This window comes from Artibeus jamaicensis, unplaced genomic scaffold, assembly GCF_021234435.1.
Source record: "Artibeus jamaicensis isolate MK-2021 breed Jamaican fruit bat unplaced genomic scaffold, CSHL_Jam_final scaffold_537, whole genome shotgun sequence".
Taxonomy (NCBI): domain Eukaryota; kingdom Metazoa; phylum Chordata; class Mammalia; order Chiroptera; family Phyllostomidae; genus Artibeus; species Artibeus jamaicensis.
The window spans coordinates 41,352,289-41,374,581 of record NW_026522047.1 but is presented as its reverse complement, the minus strand read 5'-3'; the positions used below and the strand labels follow the sequence as shown (position 1 = coordinate 41,374,581).

At 53.6% G+C, this 22,293-nt stretch overlaps 2 protein-coding genes across 3 annotated transcripts; one reads left to right on the top strand and one right to left on the bottom strand.

Moving 5' to 3' along the window:
• Window positions 1-7,597: 7,597 nt before the first annotated feature.
• On the top strand, window positions 7,598-18,295 carry MFSD12 (major facilitator superfamily domain containing 12). Its single transcript, XM_037165257.2, has 10 exons — window positions 7,598-8,042; window positions 11,067-11,277; window positions 13,212-13,338; window positions 13,466-13,648; window positions 13,934-14,026; window positions 14,115-14,207; window positions 14,923-15,093; window positions 15,179-15,273; window positions 15,786-15,916; window positions 16,019-18,295. Coding segments are annotated over exons 1-10 (1,404 nt in total). The 5' UTR covers window positions 7,598-7,744; the 3' UTR covers window positions 16,021-18,295.
• TEKTIP1 (tektin bundle interacting protein 1) lies at window positions 14,684-21,715 on the bottom strand. Of its 2 annotated transcripts, XM_037165259.2 has the most exons (4): window positions 19,545-21,715; window positions 17,055-17,293; window positions 16,832-16,957; window positions 14,684-16,738 (listed from the first exon to the last, which is right to left on the bottom strand). In XM_037165259.2, the coding sequence occupies exons 1-4, from the start codon at window positions 19,625-19,627 to the stop codon at window positions 16,560-16,562; spliced, it is 627 nt and encodes a 208-aa protein (XP_037021154.2). In that variant the 5' UTR covers window positions 19,628-21,715; the 3' UTR covers window positions 14,684-16,559. The 2 variants fall into 2 exon arrangements, with proteins under 2 accessions (XP_037021154.2, XP_037021153.2); XM_037165258.2 differs by lacking the exon at window positions 17,055-17,293.
• Between the last annotated feature and the right edge of the window lie 578 nt (window positions 21,716-22,293).

Sequence of the window (22,293 nt, the reverse complement as noted above, 5' to 3'; positions counted from 1 at the left end):
AGTTTTGGCGAGGATGTGGAGAAAAGGGAACCCTGGCGCACTGTTGGCGGGAATGAAAACTCATGCAGCCACTGTTTGGAAAGAAGTATGGAGTTACCTCAAAAAGTTAAAAATGGAACTGCCTTGTGACCCAGCAATCCCACTTCTGTGTATATACATGAAGAACCAAAAACACTGATTTGAAAGAATATATTGAGTTGTCCAAAAAGTCTATTTTTTCCCTAAAATAAAAGCACATTTTTCATTTTCATCAATAACTTTATTTTTTATTATTATTTTTTTAATCGCCACCACCCACCAATAACTTTATTGACTTGGATATTTTGAGTATGTCGACTATCTCCTGCTATTGGCTTCTAGTGGATAGAAGCCAGGGGTGCTGCTAAACATCTTCTAATGCATAAGGCAGCCCCACAGCGAAGAATTATTTGGCCAAAATGTCAATATAACAAGAAACTTCACAAACCACTTTTGACACAGTCAGTCAAAGAGCCTTCTCCACACGCTGCACAAATCTGTGTGTGTGTTTCAGCTGCGTTTTTAGCTTTCTTGAAATAATAAAGCATAACTTGCTGAAAATGTTGTGTATCTTCTTCCATCTTCAATATTAAAATGGCTACACAAAAGTTCATCAATTTTACAAGTTTTTTTAAAAGATTTTTTAAATTTTATTTTTAGAGAGGGAGGGAGAAAGAGAGGGAGAGAAACATTGACGTGTGATCGGTTGCCTCTTGCTCACCTGCTACTGGGGACCGCCCACAACCCAGGCATGTGCCCTGACTGGGAATGGAACTGGTGACCTTTTGGTTTGCAGGCCAGCACTCAGTCCATTGAGCCACACCAGCCAGGGCTTGGTAAGGTTTTAAAATGGACACTGATATGACAGCTGTCACAATCTAACAAAATTGTTTTGAATGAAGTTAAAGACAACTAAGCACCACTCGAGTCACCGCGGGGAGAAAGCTAAGTGAGCTTCTGGCCAACCCAATGTATGCGCCCCGGTGATCACTGCAGAGTCATTTACAATCAACAAGCCGTGAAAGCCGCCCAAGTGCCCAACGACAGATGAGTGGATACAAAAGCTGTAACAAATATATGTAATTGAATATCACTCAGCCATAAAAAAGAAAGAAATCTTACTCTTATGCTAAGTGAAACAAGTCAGTTAGAGAAAGGCAAATACCATATGATTTCACTAGTGTGTGGGATCTAAAGAACAGTATAAATGAACAAAACAGAAACAGACTCCTGAATGCAGAGAACAGACTGGTGGGTGCCAGAGGGCAGAGGAGGTGTGGGGGACTGGGTGAGAAAGGTGAAGTTACTGACAAGTACAGATTGGTACTTACAAAGCAGTCATGGGGATGTAAAATACAGCACAGGAAATACAGTCAATAATACTGTAATAACTGTGTGTGGTGCCAGCCGGGTACTGGACATAGCCGGGGAACACTTTGTAAATATATATGGTCTAACCACTGTGCTATACACCTGAAACTAACACAAACTACTATTGAATGTAAACTGTAGTCTTAAAAAAGGCACCTCTTGCCTTGGCTGGTGTGGCTCAGTGGGTTGAGCACCGGCCTGTGAACCAAGGGATTATCCAGATGCTCGAGTGGTGCTTAGTTGTCTTTAACTTCATTCAAAACGATTTTGTTAGATTGTGACAGCTGTCATATCAGTGTCCATTTTAAAACCTTACCAAGCCCTGGCTGGTGTGGCTCAATGGACTGAGTGCTGGCCTGCAAACCAAAAGGTCACCAGTTCCATTCCCAGTCAGGGCACATGCCTGGGTTGTGGGCCAGGTCCCCAGTAGCAGGTGCATGAGAGGCAACCACACATTGATGTTTCTTTCCCTTTCTTTCTCCTTCCTTTCTACTCTCTCTAAAAATAAGTCAATAAAATCTTTTAAAAATTACCTTTACGGGGGAGGCTGGGATGGGAGAAATAGACAAAAAAACTGTACTTGAAAAATAACTAAGTAAAAAATTTTTTTAAATTACTTTTAAAAAAGCACCTCTCCTTTTCATTATGTTCAATAATATCTTAACAACATAAATGCATCAAATAAAGATAAATACAGGGTGGAGCAAAAGTAAGTTTACAGCTGTTCACATGCAAAAATAATACAATAGTTAATAAATAATAATAGGAAAATAAATACTGTTTTTCAAATACAACTGTAAATCCACTTTTGCCCCACCCTGTGCTTCTTCTGGGGAAAAAAAGTGCCTTGCTATATTTCCTAGAAAAACAGGTGTATCCAATCCACTTCATACCATCCGTACAGACCACAAGCAGCATTTAGTGTGTTTGACTCTACATTGTTCACACATTTATCTGAAAGCATATCCTTTTTGTCTCCAAATGATAAATGGGTTTTCCTGGCATTGTAAAGCTCTCTCAGTTCGTACCTCCCAGTGTAACCAGTAACCACAGGCACATGACCATTATGTGTCTGAGGCACATAATTTGTGTTAGTCTCTATGCACTCATTTCTATGCTTCATTTGGAAAATTTTATGGTGTCCAACCAGGAAGAATACCCCAATTTGTAACCCTAGAAATATGAGATCCATTCAGGATGGCTTGAACTTTTTATTTATTTTATTTTAAAAATGATTTTTAAAATAAATTTTTAAATTTACACCAGCCCTGGCCGGTGTAGCTTAGTGGATTGAGTGCGGGACTGTGAACCAAAGGATTTGGGTTTGATTGCCAGTCAGGGCACATGCCTGGGTTGCAGGCCAGTTCCCAGCAGGGGACGCAGAGAGGCAACCATACATTGATATTTCTCTCTCTCTCTCTCCTTCCCTTCCCCTCCAAAGATAAATAAATAAAATCTTTAAAAAAATACAGTAGTGTATTAAGTCCACTATGGTCCCCTTTATCAGCTTGTTACATTTCTTACTAAACACACACATTTCTTTAGTGTGCTGGGGCTGCATGAGGAAAGCATCACAAGCGGGTGCCTTAAACAACAGAAATTTATTGTCTTGCAGCTCCTGGGGCTGGAATTTCAAGACCAGGGACTTGGTCTGAATTGGGTCCTACTGAGAATTGTAAGGGAGAAGCTGTTCCATTCCCTCTTCCAGCTGCCAGTGGTTTGCTGGCAGTCTCCGGCATTTCCAGCTTGTAGAAGCATCACCTCGTCTCTGCCTCTATAGTCACATGACGTTCTCCCTGTGCGTGTGAGTCTGTGTCCAAATTCCTCCTTCATATAACATCACCAGTCATCTAGTGCGTGACAGCCCAGCCCACTCCAGTGTGACAGCTAATTCCATCTGCAACTGCTCTGTTTCCAAATAAGGTCATAATCTAAGGTCCTGGGGGTTAGGACTTCCTCACATGAACTTTAAGGGGGCACAATACAAAGTCCCACACATGCCTACGCATGTGCATGTGTATTTATCCCTATTAAAAGCTCTGAGGTCAGATCTTGCTTTTGTGATCACACTGCCCCTTGCTGTAAACATCAGCTTGCAAATCTGCTCCTTCCACGTAGTAACCTTTCTCCGAGTGCCTGCTTCAGTCCCTCTGACTCTGGGTAACATCCCACCGAGGGACTGGCCCAGCCCGAGTTAGCGAATCCTGGCTGATGCACCTTAGGGTCCTTCCCAGCGTCACAGCCCCAGCTACACACGTCCTGGACCTGCTTTCAGGGGTCCATGGACTACTGTGCCAGGGTAAGAAGGATATCATGAAATTGATGGGTTGTGGCCCTTGTCATTTAAAATTTTAATGCCTATTTCCCAACATGGGTGGTTCAACTCTTCTCCACCCTCAGGAAGAGTCAGGGTGTAGGCAGCGCTCCTGGGGCTTTATCACAGAATGAATTCAGTACAGGGGGTCACTTCAACGAGGTTGAAAGACTGAGAGTGGAAAAGGGAAGCACAGGGGTAGCAGCTGCTGAAATGAAAAGGTGTGGGGACAGGGACCTCAAGTGTCTGAGAAGACGGTACTCCCAGATGCTCAGTGACGTAGTGCTGAGCCCCAGCTGTGTGGCTTGAGCAACTTACCAAAACTTTCTGTTCCTCAGTTTGCATCTCTGTGAAGTGGGAGAGTAATGACCTCATGAAAGTAGTGAGGTCATTGGAAGGATTGAGTAAGTTTAATTCAAGCTTGGTGCTCAGAACCAGACCTGATGGGTCCCTGCTACATGAAGTGTTAGCTATTATTGTCCCCCAAGAATCAAACCAAGAATTTTCTAGTGCAGGGGGTTCCCACCTGGGACGATTCAGTCTCCCAAGGGACACTGGGCCACGTCTGGAGACATTTTTTGGTGGTCATGACTGGGAAAGAGAGATGCTCCTGGCATGGAGTAGGTGGAGGCTAGGAGTGTTCCAGTGCACAGGACAGCTGCCTCTCACACAAAATGATCTAATGTCACATGCCCGCCCCCCAGCCACCCTGTGGTCTAAAGACATTTGTGTTCAACCTCAAAATCCTCCTTCCCCTTTCTCCTTCCACACCCAAGCCCTAGTCATCCTGGGCTTCAGTCAGAGAAAGAAGATTAAAGGGAAAAATCCCACCCCCTCCCTCTGTCTCCTCCCCAGGTCCGACGCTGGACTGGGGCCATCAGGACATCAGATTTCTGGCCAGGGGAGCGGAGGGACGCTGGTCTAGCGTCAGGGGCAGCTGGGGATGCTCTGGGGATATGGGAGGCTCTTTGCGTCTCTCCTGACTCCAAACCTGTCTGTTTGTCCTGTTCCAAGTGCTGGGCATTCATCTCTCCTTCCGAACCTCCCTCCCTCTCCAGGGGGGTCAAACTCATTTTCACCAGGGGCCACATCAGCCTTACAGTTGACTTCAAAGGGCCGAATGTAATTTTAGGACTGCATGAATGTAACTACTCCTCAAGTTAAGCAAGAGCTCGGTGCTGCTGCCGGATAGAAACAAGGTGCCGGGCCAGATAAAACAAGGTGGAGGGCCAGAATTGGCCCGCAGACCTTGTGTTTGCCACCTGAGATCTAGGCAGAGCCATGTCTGATCTTCCAGCAAATCGAATCCCCTCTCTCGGTTGGGGCGCAGATGCCCTCCACTGGTTGCCCAACCTGCAGCTGAGGCCTGCCTTGGAATAAACCGCCCCGTCCCCACCCCCGCAGGACTTTTTATCTGATCCCCAACCCCCACCCCACATTATTTTCTCTCAAAACCCTACCTTGGGTCCTCGGTTCTAAAGTCCTGACTCACCTGCCATTCAATCAGCCTTCCAGGTCTCATTTCTTCAGCCGAGCCCCTGACTGTGGGGGACTGGGAGGATCCAGCTTTGTTCTTGTTCCTCAGACTAGGGGCTTCAAATCTTTAGGGCCCCAGCATTGCTTAGCATAAGGCCAGACCCACTGAATGAATGACTCCATGAATGAATGAATGAATGACATGACTTTGGGGCAGCTTCCCAGCTGGGCCCCAATACCAGGGGAAGCCCTGTTCCTGCCTTCCCCACAGTCAGGGCCAGGACATAGCCAGCTCCAGCAGGACCAGAACCCAGAGAGGTGTTGGGCTGCCCCCTCTTGCTGGTGCTTTGTCTGCCCCCGGGGGCTGCCAAGGATGTTCCCCTGGGTTCCTGTCCCACCCAGGAAGCTGATGGAAGAGTGAATACTGAGCAGCCTTTTCCTTTTCAGGTAGGCCCTCCTCTGCTGGGGAATACAGGTAACTCGAAGACAATGGTCACACATTGCTCAGCCCTCTAGTACCAGGAGGTAGTCTAAGCCTCAGTGTTCTCAACTGGAAAACGGACAATGACGTGATGTAAAATCTCCTAAGGGTGTCATGAGATGAAAGGAGGCGAGGAATGGAAATAAAAAGCTTAAGCGAGTATTTTCAAAAGTCATCTTTCCTTTCTCTTGGCCAAATCTAAAGGGAGCCTGCCGCACAGGGAGGAAAACATTCAGGTTCTTATCTTCCCTCATCTCTTTATCTCCCCCAAAGCGGTCTAGCCTTATCTCCGCTCTTTTGCTGCATTCTCTCTCTCTCTCCCTCCCCCGTGACCCCACCCATACCCATTTTTCAGGCTTCTTTCCAAGAAAGAGAGTGTGTTTTGGTGGGTGGTCTATGTCAGTATGGAGACTGAGCGGGCACCATTTCGGCTGCCTGAACCTCAAGTTTATAAGTCTGTCTGTTCCCCAGTTTCCGTATGAATTTCTGATTCTCTGCCTGTATGTGCACCATTCAATTGTTCGACAGATATTTATTTTCATTCTAGTTAAATGTGTTGGGGTAACAGTGGTTAATAACATTATATAATTATTCAGTGTACAACTTTGTAACCCGACATCTATGTTCTCCATTGTGCACTTGCCACAAAAGCCTAGTCTCCTTCCCTCACCATGGATTTTACTCTTTTCCTCCTTCCTCCTCCCCCAATAGCCTTCCCTCTGGTAACTACCCTTCTATTCTCTCAGATACCTCTTGAGCTCCTACCTAGGCATTGCTGGGGACAATGCAGTAACTAAGACTGCCCTGATCCCTGCCTCCATGTGGATTACAGGCCAGCGGGGCAGACAATTACAGCCCCGAGGGGGAGAGAGCAGATGTCAGGGTTGTGATGGGGTAGACCAGGGCACTGTGGGAGTCCAGAGTAACAACTGACAGGGAGCCAGGGGGTGCTGAGAAGACTTTCTGGCTAAGAATATTAACAGCTAACACTTCTATCACTGTTAAAATATATTATACCCATTCTAGAGCTGGGGGGACTGAGGCCCCATGAAATTAATGGGCTTATCCCAGCTCGGTCAGCTAGGAGGGGTGCTGGTCTGGCCCCCATGATTCTGGCCATGCAGGTTTAAGACCATTGCTGGAGGAGGCCTGGAGGCCAGGGCCGGGGTGGTGGTGGGGTAACTATATTCAGTGTTTGTTCAAACTTGAAACCGCTTGGTGCGGTAACCTAGCTAGCTAGTCTGGGAGGGCAGTTGGAGGAGGGTGGGGAAGCGCCCAGGACCCTGGCCGCCCAAGTGCATACACCTGACTCGCTGACAGGTGAGCATAGTGCGCTCCTGAGCCGCTCTCTGCATTAGAAGAAACTTGCTCTGTCTCCTACCCAGCTGGGCGAGAAATTCCACCTGGGGCGCTTGGCACATTCAAAGCTCGTTAAATGCCAGCTGGTGTTATTATGATTATTATCCCCATTATTATCCTCAATAACTAATTAATTAGAACTAATGCGTCCTCTTCGCGTCCGATTGGGTCTCTCCCGGCCAGGAAGTCACCGGACCCCGTGGAGAGGAGAGCTGGGGCTCAGACCTCGCCTAACGCACGATTCAGCCCACCCCGTTCCCCTCAGCCCACATTAGGCCTTGAAAAGCTGCGAGAAGGCTGCTGTGGGGAGTACCTGGCAGCCGGAGTCTGGGTGGGGGCGACCCTTGCGGCACCCCCCAACTTCCGTGAAGAGTCCCGCAAACCCAAAGGACAGTAGAGTGCTAAAACCAAGAGGCTCGGTCGCCGCCTGGTGCGGAGGCCAGGCTAACCCCGAGGCCACGCCCATTTCCCCGAGGATTGGCTTTTCCGCACCGGCACCCAGCCCGGATTGGCTAAGGAGGCCGCTGCTCCTGGGATGCCCCGCCCCTCTCCGCTTAATCCGTAGATTCGGGTTCAAAGGGTTCACCCGCCCCGCAGCGGCTGGCGCGCCGGGTGGGGTGGACAGGGTGGATCCAGTCTGTCAGGGAGAGAGGGGCTCCAACAGCCAATTTCAGGGTCCCGTTTTCTACGCGCCCGACGGCCCAGCCCCAGTCTGGAGCTCCGTCATGGGCCCGGGGCCCCCGGCGAACGGAGCGGGGATGCCCCCGCGGCCTCTATCCCTGGCGGCCCGGTTGAGCTACGCCGTGGGCCACTTCCTCAATGACCTGTGCGCGTCCATGTGGTTCACCTACCTGCTGCTCTACCTGCACTCAGTGCGCGCCTACAGCTCTCGCGGCGCTGGGGTGCTGCTGCTGCTTGGGCAGGTGGCCGACGGACTCTGCACGCCCCTGGTGGGCTACGAGGCCGATCGCGCCGCCGGCCGCTGCGCCGGCTACGGGCCGCGTAAGGCCTGGCACTTGGTTGGTAAGTCGCGGTCGAGCCGCCCCCATTCATCTGCCTGCCTAGTGCTCCCTGTGGCCTGAGCCTCCCCCTCTATGTCTGCCCCCGGGCCTGGGCCAACCCCCTCTGCTTAACTGCCCTGCTCCCCTTCCGTCTCTCTGTTCCATGGCCTGAACCTGCCCCCGTTGTCTCCCCGTGTTCTGAGTCTCCCCGTGTTCTGAGTCTCCCCACCTCTGTCTGCTTCATGGTTGCTTGACCGACCCGCCAAGCCCTCTTCATCTGACTGTTGGTGTTTCTCTGCAGTTTTGTTTCCCTTTGTCTCTCTGACCCCTGGGGGGTTCCCTGAACCACGTTTGGGTTGGGTCTGACTGGCCAGCGCCTCGTCTGTCAGTCTGACTGGTCTAGCTTGACCTGTCCATTTCTGTATCAGGGTGACCATCAGGACAACTCGGTGTGAGTGAGGGTCAGACCTTCTAGAGCAGGGGTGTCAAAGTCATTTTCACCGGGGGCCACATCAGCCTCTGGTTGCCTTCAAAGGGCTGAAATAATTTTAGGGCTGTATAAATGTAACTACTCCCTCACTGTTAAGGAGTTGAAATTACATTCCACCTTTTGAAGGCAACCTTGAGGCTGATGTGGCCCCTGGTGAAAATGACTTTGACACCCCTGGTCTAGAGTCCCCCTCTGTGTATCCCTTCTCCCCCATCTCAGGCAACCTTAGGTGTTTTGGAGGAGCTGCCCTGGCAGCTGGGGGTGGGGGAGACAGAGGGGCTGGGGGTCTGTGCCTGACAAATTGGGATGGAGTCTGAGGGCAGATGAAGGGGTTGCACTCTGGCCTGGAGCCTTTACTTGCCTAGAGGGCTGTCAGGAGAGTAGGTGGCAGGTCCTAGGGGGCCAGGGTGCCTTGCCTGTGAGCACTGATGATAAGGCCTGCGTCCACGCATCCCTTCTCTCCCGCCCAGGCCCTGGACTTGGAGATTAGCCCCAGCCATATTCCCTGCTGTTCCTACCCTGGCAGGAGTGCCTATACCCTGGCATTGGGGGCCTACCTGGCATTTCAGGAGGCAGGGCCAGGAATCCTGCCACTCAGGGAATTCTGGACAGCAGCTTTCTAGAAGGCTGGAAGGGGTGTCTGGTATTTTGCTGTCCTTGGGAACCAGTATCGGGGAGGCAGTGATTTCCCCTGGGCCCTTGTGAGTACCATTTTTTTTGCCAGCTGCAGCACATCTCTGAGTAGCCTGAGGGTGGCTGGCATCGCTGTGGCTACACTGCAGGCTGGATTTCAGGTGTGTCAGGTGCTCAGGACAGGACATTGCCTTTGGGGTTTCGATGGATGAATAGGAGCATGTGTGTGGGTGGGTGGAGCGACATTCCAAGAAGATGAAAAGGCTCGTGCAAAGGTGTGACCCATCATGGCTTTGAAGCTGCTGAGATGAGAAGTAGCTCGGAGTAGCAGGAGCACCGGCTTTCATACATTAGCTCTCAATTCCCACATATACCCCAGGAAGCAGGTATTTCCATTTTCTCCATTTCCTAGAAACTGAGGCCCAAAAAGGCAAAGTCACATGCCCAAGATCCCTCAGCCAGGCAGCCTAGCACATATAATGGTTAACTGGCCTGGGCAACAGCAGGGCGGAGTCCGGCCAGGGCAGCATGTTCTTCTGACCAGTGTCTCTGATTGGTGCCTGGCCCCCAGGCATCTGCTCAGGATTCCCCTCCCAGTTCCAGAGAAGGAACCTGGCTGGCTGGTTTTGGTTTCATTTCCTGATTCCAGAGCTGCAGGGGAGGGCCCAGGGTCTGGAGATGAGGTCATCTCCGGAGCCTGGGGGAGGAGGGAAGTCCAGCTGCCAGACTCCTTCCAGGGGCAGGGATGGGAGGAAAAGTGACTTAGACCTTGTATCCACCCCAACAGGGCCCACAGCCTGGTGGGGCAGGCAGGCAGAAAACAAGCAAACGGGCAAACAAGAATTCCCCAAAGAAATCAGGGTCCAGAATAGAATGTTTGGAGGTGGCAAGGGGACTGTTAGGGACTGAGCTGGTAAGGAACGGATTCTTTGAGGAGGTGGTGTTTGAGTTGAGTCCTGAGGGATGGAAAGGAGAAGAGCATTCCAGGCAGAGGCCATAGCCTGTGCAAAGGCCCTGAGGCAGGACTGTGCCTGGCATGTTGGAGAAACAGCCAGGAGCCTTCTGTAGCTGGAGCAGAGTGAAGGAGGGTGAGAGGAGGAGGTGTGGGCAGGGAGGGGATGGGGCAGGTCACGCAGGGCCTTGTGGGCCTTGTGGGCCTTGAAGAGAGCTTGGGCTTATTCTGAGATACTGGAATGTTTGCCAGGGAGAGGTTTTCTTATGAGCTGATGGGGACCCTGGAGCTCATGGAGGGCAGGGTCCATCAGCATCACCTGGCCTCCCGAGTCCTGTTGGCTCCACCAGATCCTTGATAGGAGTTGGGGAGGAAAAGCCTCACTCCCTGGGCAAGACAGAAAAGGGAAGTTGTGGGGGTGGAAATGGTGTGTCTGTAGTGGGCCTTTTTTCAGGGGATCCCCACAGCCCCCTTTAAATCTGCTGTGCGACCTCAGGCTCTTTGTGCTTCAGTTTCCCCACCTGTCAGGGGCAACTTCGGGGAGCCCGGAGTGGCCTGGGGAGGCTGCGCTCTTGCTCCCTCTTACTCCCCAGCCGTACGTCCTGGTCCTGCCTGCTCACCTGTTATGGTGTGTGGTCTCGGGACCACTCCAGCCTATTCTGTGTCTCAGTTGGACAAGAGGGACATATAGCTTGGACTGGTGGGTAAAGGCCTCAACCCTCTGTCCTCTTTGGCTGGGTGACTTCCCGTGGGCCCCAGATTTGTCTGCCTCAGTTGCCCCATTTGTCACAGGTGCCATAAGCCTGGGGCACCCAGAGCTGCTGACCCCACATACCCCACTGTGCGACTTTGGGATGATCTAGCCTTTTCTGTGTCTCTTTTTTCTTCCCACCGGGGCACACCCCCGGGAGCTCTGGGCCACTGTGGAAAGGTCTGGCGATGTGACCTGTCCCTGCTCTGCCCGTCTACAGGCACCACCTGCGTCCTGCTCTCCTTCCCCTTCATCTTCAGCCCCTGCCTGGGCTGCGGGGTGGCCACGCCTGAGTGGGCCGCCCTCCTCTACTACTCGCCCTTCATTGTCATCTTCCAGTTCGGCTGGGCCGCTACGCAGATTGCCCACCTCAGCCTTATCCCCGAGCTTGTCACCAATGACCATGAGAAGGTGGAGCTCACGGCTCTCAGGTACCACCTTGGTGGGATAGGATGGGGGGGGCACACACAGCAGGTGAGGGCACGGGACCTGGGGCCCCACTCTGTGTGTTGTCTCTGCGTGGTCGTGTGGCTCTGGGTCTCTCAGCCCCGGCTTATACTCCTGCAGTGCAGCGGATCAGCCACCTGCTGCTGCTTGCATGAACAACCACAGAGAAGCTTCAGACAGCATGTGCTTATCATGTCATGGTTTCGGTGGGTTAAGACTCTGTCTCAGCCCTGGCTGGTGTAGCTCAGTAGATTGAGTGCGGGCCTGTGAACCAAAGGATTTGGGTTTGATTCCCAGTCAGGGCACATGCCTGGGTTGCAGGCCAGTTCCCAGCAGGGGACGCATGAGAGGCAACCGCATATTGATATTTCTCTCCCTTTTTCCTTCCCTTCCCCTCTAAAGATTAAAAAAAAAAGACTCTGTCTCAGTTTAGCTGGGTTTTCAGCTTCAGTGTCAGTCTTGAGGCTTCAGTTGAGGTATTGGCTAGGGCTGGTCTCATCCAAGGCTTAGAATCCCTCCTCCCTGCTCATGTGGTTGGTGCCAGAATTCGCCTTCCTACAGATGGAGAGCTCAGGTGACTTGCTGATTCTTTGACACTAGCAGGAGAGTCAGATCCCAGAGATGGCTTAAGCCCTTTTTCCAAGAATCACCTGAATAGGTCAGACCTGACAGGATAAACTCATCTAATGGCATCTGCAAAATCCCTTCCCCTGTGCCACAGAAGTTGCCTAAATATGGGAATGACGTCCCCCTATATTCATAGGTCCCATCCCCGAAGGGAGGGGATTAGGCAGGGCAGGACCAGGGTATGGGAGTCTCCAGGGCCATCTTAAAATCCTGCCTGCCACAAGCGGGTTCAGTTGGCACCCAGCTTGCTCTGAGGAGGTTATTCTGGTTTCAGAGATCACAGGAGCGTTCCTGGAGAGCTTGCTGTATGCTTGGCACAGTTCCTGGCCCTTCACATAACAAACCCATGTTGTCACGTGCCCAGGGCCAGACCCATGTACCTATGGGATGTGTAAGGTAGGAAAAAGGTCCAGGAGGTGGCAGTTCCAGCCACAGGGAGAGCATGAGTAAGAGGGACCAGCTGCTGGAGCTCAGAGAGCCCAACTCACAGTGGCACCCGGTGGGTGGGTGTCACTCTTGCTGCTGGGGTACCATCTGCCTATCTCTAGTGCAGTCTGTCTGGCCCTGGTCTGACCTCCTCCACAACCACCTTTGAGTTCCCTATTATGACTGAGAGCCACAGGCGCTAACGACAGGGGTTGCTCAATGCCTGGGCCCCCAAGGGCCCTAGATGACAAGGGACAGGCTAGGTCAGGTCAAGCTCTGATGTGCTTTCTGCCCACAAGTGCTTTATTGCTAACCTCATGTCATCTCCACCGTGTCTTCTGGGTTAGCCTGGTTCTCACTTTTAGAAGGGAAGCTGACTCCTGGTGAGATCCAGAGGCTGCCCCCCCCCCCCCCGCCCACCTACCCTTCCCAGCCCCTGGAGAGGCCTGACTCCGGGGCTGCAGGCAAGAGCAGACCAGGTAATTCTAGACCTTTCCCTGCTGCAGCCCAGGATCTGGGCGCCAAGAATTCCTGGGTCCTGCTTCTGAACCCCTAGAGTTCTTACACTTGGACTGCAATCCCAACTGGCCCTGCTTTACTGAGGCTCTGCATTCCAGCCATCCCCCCCCTTCCCCGCTCCGGCGTGGTGGTTGGTGGTCAGAGTCGTAACTTATCAGATAATGTGCAGACTGGGGAAGTGGGGCTGGCAAGGGCTTCCTGGGATCACCCAAGGTTTGGTGGCTGAACTTACCCGTCAGCCAGAAGTTCCCCAGACTCTGCAAGCAGCTCTGTGTGGCTGCCTGGGGAGGAAGTGGCCACGTTGTTTCCCGGGCTGCCATGCTGAGGCCTCGCCTGCCTCTGCCAGGTATGCCTTCACCGTAGTGGCCAACATTGCCGTCTACGGTGCCGCCTGGCTCCTGCTCCACCTACAGACCTCTCCGCATTCGAATGTCAGCGATCAACTGGGAGTTCAAGATGTTCCAGTGTTTCGGGTGAGATGGGGCTGGGATGGGGGGCAAGGATGCTGCTGGCAGGATGGGACAGCCCCTATTTGGGGTCCTGAACTTGGGGCTTGGCCCGTGAGAGCCACTGTTGACGCGTCTCCTGCTGGATCCCCAGAACCTCTCCCTGTTGGTGGTGGGCGTCGGAGCCATCTTCTCACTGCTGTTTCACCTGGGCACCAGGGAAGGGCGCCGGCCACTGGTGGAGGAGCCAGATGAACACAGCCCCCTGCTGGCCCCCACCACAGCCCGCCCCTTGCTGCTCTGGAAACACTGGCTTCGGCAGCCGGCATTTTACCAGGTATGTCGTGGGGGCACGGCAGGCTGGAGCGGATGCCCATCTCCCACCTGGCCCCTACTGCGTGGGGTGGCAAGCGGGGACGTCCGATAGACAAGCCAACAGCGGATTTCCCATCCTGCAGGCAGCGCAGACACTGCTGATCAATTACTGCTCTTCTCCACCTGGCCAGCTATGGTCATTACTAGTGGACCAGACGACACCTGTGGCTAGGCTCCCAGTGTCCCCTGCTGGTGGGAGTAGAGAAGGGCCCTGCCTGGTCCTGAGTCATTCCCTGTCTGCCCGTAGGTGGGCGTGCTGTACATGAGCACGAGGCTCATTGTGAACCTGTCTCAGACGTACATGGCCATGTACCTCACCTACTCCCTCAACCTGCCCAAGGTGAGCTGGGCAGGGCGGGCAGGGCTGTGGGGCGGGCCCTGAGCCTGAGGAGCCCTTCCCGACGTGCCTGTGTCCTCTGCCCCAACAGAAGTTCATCGCCACCATCCCGCTGGTGATGTATGTCAGTGGTTTCTTCTCCTCCTTCCTCATGAAACCCGTCAACAAGTGGATTGGGAGGAATGTGAGCGTGGGGGTCAGCGGTGGACGGGGGTGGGGGACGCCACAGGCGGGAACCCTCAGAACTCAGATGCGCAGAACCCAGGTGATTCCATACCTTGGCCTCCATACCTCGGAGCTGCCCTGTGTCTCCAAACCATGTTCCAGAATCCTGGTCTCTGAGTGCCTTGGGCCTGCAGAGCTCTAGAAATTTGTGCCAGTCAGTGCACCAACCAGGGTGGCTACCGAATACTTGAAATGTGACAGGCACAACTGAAAAACTGAATGTTTCATTTTTTTTAAAGATGTTTATTTTTAGAGAGAGGGGAAGGGAGGGAGAAAGAGAGGGAGAGAAACCTCAGTGTGTGGTCACTTCTCGTGCACAGCCCCCCACTGGGGACCTGGCCCACAACCCAGGCTTGTGCGCTGACTGGGAATCGAACTGGAGACCCTTTGGTTCACAGGTTGGCACTCAATCCACAGAGCCATACCAGTCAGGGCTGAATGTTTCATGTTATTTAATTTAATGGATTTGCACTTAAGATGTAAATAGCCACCTCTTTCTAGAACTTCTGATCTCTGATGAAGTCAGAGGTGGGGATTCCTTAGCGATGGTCCAACTTGACCCCCCTCACTCTCTGGGGTTAGGGGCAGGGGTCAGGGGACCGAAGATCAGAGAGGGCAGGTGCCAGGCTGGGAGCTGCCCAGTGAGGCGGGCCTGATGCCAGTCTCCTCTGCAGATGACTTACTTCGCTGGCCTGCTGGTAATCCTGGTCTTTGCGGCCTGGGTGGCGCTGGTGCATGAGCTGGGTATGGCCGTGTACGCCGCAGCAGTGCTGCTGGGCTTGGGCTGTGCCACCATCCTCGTCACCTCACTGGCCATGACAGCTGACCTCATCGGTCCCCACACGGTAGGACTGGTGGGCAAGGCTGGGTGAGGGTTGGGGCCCAGGGCCCAGACCATGGGTGCTAATGCCCCTGCCTGTGTCCCCCCAGCACAGCGGAGCCTTTGTGTACGGTGCCATGAGTTTTTCAGATAAAGTGGCCAATGGGTTGGCAGTCATGGTCATTCAGAGCCTGCACCCCTGTTCGTGAGTGTGACTCATTTGTTAGTTCATTTACCAGGAGCGTAAGAGGGGGTGGGGAGAGGTTGAGAGCAAGCTGTGCAGGGCCTTGTGGAGGACTTGGGCTTTTACGCCCCCGGGGCAGGGGGTTGGGAGCCCTGGAGGGCAGTGGACAGAGGAGGGGTGGCCTGACTCCGGTGCTCACAGGCGCCCTCTTCTGCTGTGCCCAGGAAGACAGTATGTGGAAGGTGGGGACCAGGGTGGAAGCATCTACACTGGTTCAGCTGGGTGGTGATGGGCTGGACCAGGTGAGGCAGAGGAGGGAGCAGTGGGCAGATTCAGGATAGACTTTGAGGGCAGAGCTGACAGAGCTGGCAACGTGGGAGGAAAAAGGGTTGAGGGTGACCCATAGGTTCTGGCCTGAATGCTGGGGAAAACAGGGCTGCCCAAACTGAGGTGGGAGGAGTGGGAGGTCCAGGCTGAGGATGGAGGGTCTTCACAAGTGTCCACTCCAGCTCCTCCATCCTCTGTTGCCCCAGCTCGGAGCTCTGCTGCAGGGCCTGTGTGGGCTTTTACCACTGGGTCATGGTGGCTGTGACAGGCGGCATAGGCGTGGCCGCCACCCTCTCTGTGTGCAGTCTCCTCATCTGGCCCATCCGCCTGCGGAGCTGTGAGTTACACACAACCTCTGCCATTTCCCAACCTGGCTGTGGGTGGGGGGTGCTGGGACAGGCCCCACGCTCACTAACCCCACCCCTACCCTCTCTTGCAGGAGCCCCTGGAGTCCTGCCCTATGCAAAAGAGCTCAACTGCGCACTTTCCAGCCCCTGCTTCTCCAGTCCCCACCCCTCCCCTTCCTTGCCTGGCTGCAGGGATGGTGGGTGAGGACCAGATGGGCTGGACTCATCTCTGCTGGATGGGATGCCTAGCTGGGCCCCCTGGATACCAGGGGCCTATGGGTCCTCATGAGTTTGGGGATGCCCAAGCCTAATTCTAATGGATGACTTGGGGTGCCCCAAGTTGCATGGGGGCAGGATGTGAAGGTCTTGGGGCCCCAGGGCTGCCCTGAACTCAGCCCCAGCCCCACCTCACCCCCAGCATGGCTGGGGTCTCCAGGGCACTGCTGACAGTGATAAAGAGCCACTCGTGGGGAGGACGGGCCCCAGCCGTCTGCCTGGCCCTGGAACGCTGAGGGCAGCAGGGACCCCTGCCCGGGACCTCTGGCTAGTGACTCCCTTTCCCTGATTGACCAGCGCCCCGATCCCCAGACGTGAACATACATCCAGGGGCAGCATCCCCAGAGGGAGTCTTTATCAGACTGCAGATGTGTAGAGGGGTTGGGGTCGCTGGCCAGTGGATGGGCAGTAGGGTTCTAGGTCCCACTGCCGGTAGTTCTGGGCCGTGTAGCGCGGGCGCTGCAGTGCAGACAGGTAGGGCACGTAGTCTGAGGCCAGCCCCAGCGGCTCCACCCCGTACTGGTGCCTGTTAACCACTGTGGGACAGGACTCAGGTCACTGCCTGGGTCCAGCTTCCTGGACCCAGACGGTTTTACCCCCAGCCCCAGCTACTGTGATGCCAGCCTTACCATATTCCTTGCCCCAGATGGGTCTGTCTTTCCACAGCATGGTCCCCCACCGTGGGCTGCGGACCCTGTACTGGGCGGGCACGATGGGGTCATACCAGGCAGTTTCCCGGAGGTGCTGGGCGTAGGCTGCAGAGAGAGAAGTGGGTGTAGTGGGGGAGAAGGTCATCTCTGGCCCTCCATCTCTTGGGGTGGCCTGCGTCAAGGCAGGTGACCAGGCACTCACCTGAGGGCATGCTGTGCTTCCGGTGGCTGTAGCATCCAAGCCAGTGGGCATAAGCCTCGCGGTAGGGGATGTCCAGGGCCCTTGGTAGTGTATACCAGGCTTCGCGGAAACCCGAGTTGGTTAGGCCAGTATACCACAGCTGGCTGGCTGCGTCACATCCCATGGGTGTGTAGGCCCAGCGTACTGCCTGCTTGATGGCTGGTGGCCAGCAGGGCCCCATGAGGGACAGGTAGTCATCACTAAGGATTGGCAATAGAGGCTAAGCTTGTGGCTGTCCCCCGGCCTGTCCTAGGCCACAGCTCGCCATCTCATCACCACACGTTGCAACAAGGGGCGAAGGCCTGGCCCACAGTGTGGAGGGCCTGCATCTCCAGGCGGCTTGTGTCTCAGCACTGGACTCTCCCTCCCCTCTCCCACATCCTCCCCAGGACCCTCGCTAAACCTTTCACTTTTGGTCTCTCCCCTCAGGAGACACCAGGGAGGTGGGATTTGAAATCTCTGGCCCTTCCTGGGGTCTTAAGTCCTTGTCCACCCTTCCAGATGCAGACTCCTTCCCCCAAGAATCCCCTTGCTCGGAGGCACACGAGAATGAAGTGGGCTGAGTGGCCCAGGGAGAGCAGGTGAGGGTGCCCAGACTCCTGGGAAGACCCTTGGTGAGGGACCTTTGTGTTGTCACCAGCTGGATGTGATGATGAGCTTACATTTAAAGAATAAACTGTGTAGCTACACATTCATGTCTGTTCCAGGGGTCATCTCTCGTGCTAGAGTCTTGAGGCTAAGAGCACAGGGAGGGCTTCCCTGAAGAGAAGGAGGAGGGGGTGACCCACTCCAGGTGAGGGGAGTGATGTACAAAGGCTCTGGGGCAGCAGAGACAGTTAAGGAACAAAGAGGCTGCAGTGCAGAAAAATTAGTGAAAATATTCTAATGATAGCAAAAGTCAAGTTGCAATGAGGTACCATGAAAACTAAAAATACCTGGCTGGTGTAGCTCAGTGGATTGAGCACCAGCCTGCAAACCTAACAGTCACCGGTTCAATTCCTCATCAGAGTACATGCCTCGGTTGCAGGCCAGGTCCCCAGTTGGGTGAGTGCCAAGTGGCAACCAACCAGTCAATGTTTCTCTCCTCTCTCCCTTCCCTTCTAAAAATAAAATCTTAAAACCCTACAAATAAAGAAAAGCAGAAAAACCTGAAGCTGTTCACATGCAGCTGCAGGGAAACTTGCTAAAGCCGAATCCTCGAATAGCGATTCCTTTTGGACTGTACCCTAGTAGCACTGCCGCCTGACAGTCACACACGCATGTGCTCTGACCTGGTCAGCTCACTCCTGGAAACTCACCCACAAATGAGGCTGGCTGCCCAAGATGGCCCCAGAAGGGCCCCCGACACAGCATTTTTATCTCTGCCATACACAGACAACCTGGTTCAGAGTTCTCACTCCAGTAGAGCTGATCAGAGAATCAAAAAGTACAAGCGCATGTCTCGTACAAGGTGGGGCCAGCTTGGTCGGTTCTGGGACGTCCGTCTCAGGAACCTGACACAGACTGGCATTGCCACCCAAAGGGTACTTCAAGATCACCTGGGGTGCCCGATGCCTTTAAAACAGATTTTTGAACTGCAAGATGCGTGTCTGCTTTGTGAAAGGCAATTAAAATGCTCTGAAGTAATGAACACTGGGTACCCCCTTACCCCAGCCGCATCTCTCCTGCTGCCTTCCAGAAGTGGGTGGTGCACGCATGTATTCCTACTGGCACAGAAGTGTGGGGACTCCCTGTACTTTCTAAATTTTCTTGGAAATGGAGCAGCACTCAGTCTTTTTTTTTTTTTTTAAAGCTAAAGAGTAGTAACTTACTGAAATAGTCACTTATTAATGGATACTTGACTGGGTTGTGTCCCCTGAAACTCATGTCAACCTCGAACCTCAGAACAGGACCCCACTTGGAAAGAGGGTCTTGGCAGAGAGAATTCATTAAGATGAGGTTGTGGTGGGGTAGAGTGGGCCCTGGTGTCCTTGTAAGCAGCGAGGAACCTGGACACACACGCAGGGGAGGGCACGTGATGATGGAGGCATAGGTGGGGCAATGTGTCTACAAGCCAAAGGACACCAAGAATTACCAATAAATCACCAGAAGCTAGGAGAACATGGGGGCAGATTCTCCCTCACAAGTCTCAGAAGGAACTGTCCCTGCTGACACCCTGACCTTGCCCTCCAGGCCTCCAAGACTAGGAGCGAGTACACCTGGTGTTCATGCTGCCCAGTGCGCGTTGTTACAGCAGCCCCAGGAAATCCCTCGGCACCCGAATTCTCTTTGCTGTGCGACATGCGTGTTGTACCGGTGAAGAGGAGGGTCCCTAGGTGCAGGTGGGTGGGAGGAGATGCAGGGAGCAGACAATTGAAGGTGCAGCAAGCGTCTTTTATGAATTATTAGTGACACTCAGGAGAAGCCAAGCCAAAACCCAGAGGGGCCGTGTTGGCACAGGGCAGTACTCACCTGTAGAGAGGTGCCGGGAAGTCCACTTCCAGGGTCCCCTGGGGGATACAGTGCTGGGTAGCCTCCGGCCTCGGGGTCTGCATGTCTGCCTCTGGGTTCCTGGGTGCTCCTGCCTAGAGTGCCTGTGAGGCCATTGTTGACAGCAACAAAGGCCATTCTGTGTCCTGGCAATGCTGCTGGTGGCCCTGGCTCCTGGCCAGCCCACTCCCTCCCGCCCTAGCTGAGGCTGAAGGAAGGAGGTGGGGCCACACCTGAGTGGCTGGGGGCTCAGGGCTCCCCTGGCCCCCTTTCTGTATTTCCACATGGGGCCTCTGAGCCAAATGAAGCTTTGGAATTTCACTTCTGCATTCTCGGCTGCACCTTTCCAGGTGCTTAGACTTCTCCTCACCCCCACCCGGTCCTCATCTGTTTCCAAAATACACTGGAGGAAAAACCTGCAAGCAAATGTTCCCAGCAACAATTCAAAATAATCACAAAGTGGAAATCCCAATGCCCATCAGCTGGTTAGACAAAACGTAGTCCCTCCACACACTGGACTATTACTGAGCCATTTCAGGGAGTGAAGCACTGACACTTGCTACAATGTGGATGGATGGACCTTGAACACATGATAACTTGTGAGACCTTGAACTCAGTAAGAGAAGCCAGACACAAAATGCCACCGAGTGTGATTCCACTTATGTGCTATGTCCAGAGCAGGCACATCTACAGACGGGAAGTGGGTTCATGGTTGCCAGGGGCTGAGGGTGACTGCTAACAGAGATGGGTTTTCTTTTTGAGGTGATGGAAATGTTCTAGAAGCGCTGTTTGTGCCTGGCTGGTGCAGCTCAGTGGATTGAGTGCCGGCTTGTGAACCGAGGGGTTGCTGGTTCAATTCCCAGTCGGAGGTTGCAGGTTCGGTCCCCAGTTGGGATGTGCACAGAAGGAAGCCAAACGGTGTTTCTCACGTCTTTCTCCCTCCCTTCCCCTCTTTCCCAAAATAAATACAATCTTTAAAAAAATGTAAATAACATCTTTTTAAAAAAATGAGACAAAAAGTGCTGTTTGCACAACATTGTGAATGCACCAGACATCACCCAATTGTGCAGTTCAAGACGGTAAGCTCTAAGTTATGCACATTTTACCATGATTTTTAAAAATAAAATCCAGACTCTGCCTTCCATTCACCACTTGGTCCTGGCCAGTCACATCACCAGCCTGGCAGAACCTCCTCCATGGCCTGTGTCCCTGCACCAGGGGTCAGGGCCCGACACATCTTTTCTTGACTCAGTACCATACCAGGGCTCTCGCCTCCCTCAGGGTAGAGACCCAGGTCCTTCCAATGGCCCACGAGGGCCTGCATGACCTGCTCAGGCCCCTCCCTGCCTCACTTTCTCCCCCCACTCACTCATTCTGCTTCAGCCACATGGGCCTCCTCACTGTTCCTCCAACAAATCAGGTCCTGCCCTGCCCAGGACCTTTGCACAGGCTGTGCCCAGTGCCTGGAAAGCCCTCTGCCCAGGTGTCTCCCAATCGTTTTCAAGCCCTTGCTCCAGCGCAAGGTTTGCTGCAAGCCTGGCTTCAAAGGTGTCCCTTCCCAAAGCCTCCTACCTCCGTCACATAGCACACAGCTCCCTCATACCCAACAAACTCCACCAGGGCAGGTCACGGAATATGGTCTGTTCTGTAGTCCCTAGTGCCTAGGACAGGGACCTTTACCAGCAGAGAAGTGCCTAAGGTGTTCCACTGGTCTCTCGCTGCACTGGCCTCTGCCTCACCCACTACTTTCCCCAAAAAGCTACATTCAATGATCAAAGGACACAACAGAACTTGCCCCCACTCCTGCCACCCACCGACCTCCCCCAGATGAGGACACTGGATGGGAGACACCCCCACTGCTGGCTTTGGTCCTGTTAGGTGGAGATGGCAGCAGCACCTACCCTGCCTGAGAGCTCTCATATAGCCTGCAGCCCCCAGGTAGGCCCTCCCCGCACTGCCCCTACCTCACAGCACATGACCACCACCCCTGACCTGTGGCACCTCGTCCCCGGCTGGGCTGCAAGGACTGCTATGAGTGCGCACCATCCTCACCCCCACTAGACCATGGAGTCAGGGACACTGGCACCCCTCAGACAGCTCTCCCTGGGCAAACGGGTCCTTCACTCAGAGCCAGTGGTGAGCTCTTCGGCAGCTGCACAGGGTGAGGGCGTGGTAGATAAAAAACCGTTTTCTTATTAAAAAAAGAAAAAAAAAAGACAAAAATGACGACCGATTGAAACACACACACATACGCATCTATGTACAATGTCCTTGCTTGAGGCTGTGGCACGCAGGTGCTGGGATGGGGCCAAAGAGGCAGGGTCCCACCCTTCCCCAAAGCCCAAGCAGGTCCAGCTGATGGTCCCTCCTAAATGAAGGTTTTAAAAGCTGAGACGCCCGTCACCCCCAGGCACAGTGGGTGGCCTGTGCCCTCCCCAGCCAGCCTCAAACATTTCTGGAACCCATCTACAAAACGCAAACCAAACCGAAGTCACAAATACATATATACACATGCACACGTGTGGCCGACTGCAGGGGAGGGGACACTGGAGGAGGGGGCCTTGAAGCAGAGCCAGGGTGACCCCCACCTCACCCTACAACTGGGTCTACCACTCTCCCTCCCAAATTTCTCCAGGTCTGGTAATGAGGCGGTATTCAGGTACAGCTTGGGCAGAGTACAACAGCATGGGGGCAGGGGCAGGGAAAATCTGGGAGCTTTTGGAGGCCAGTG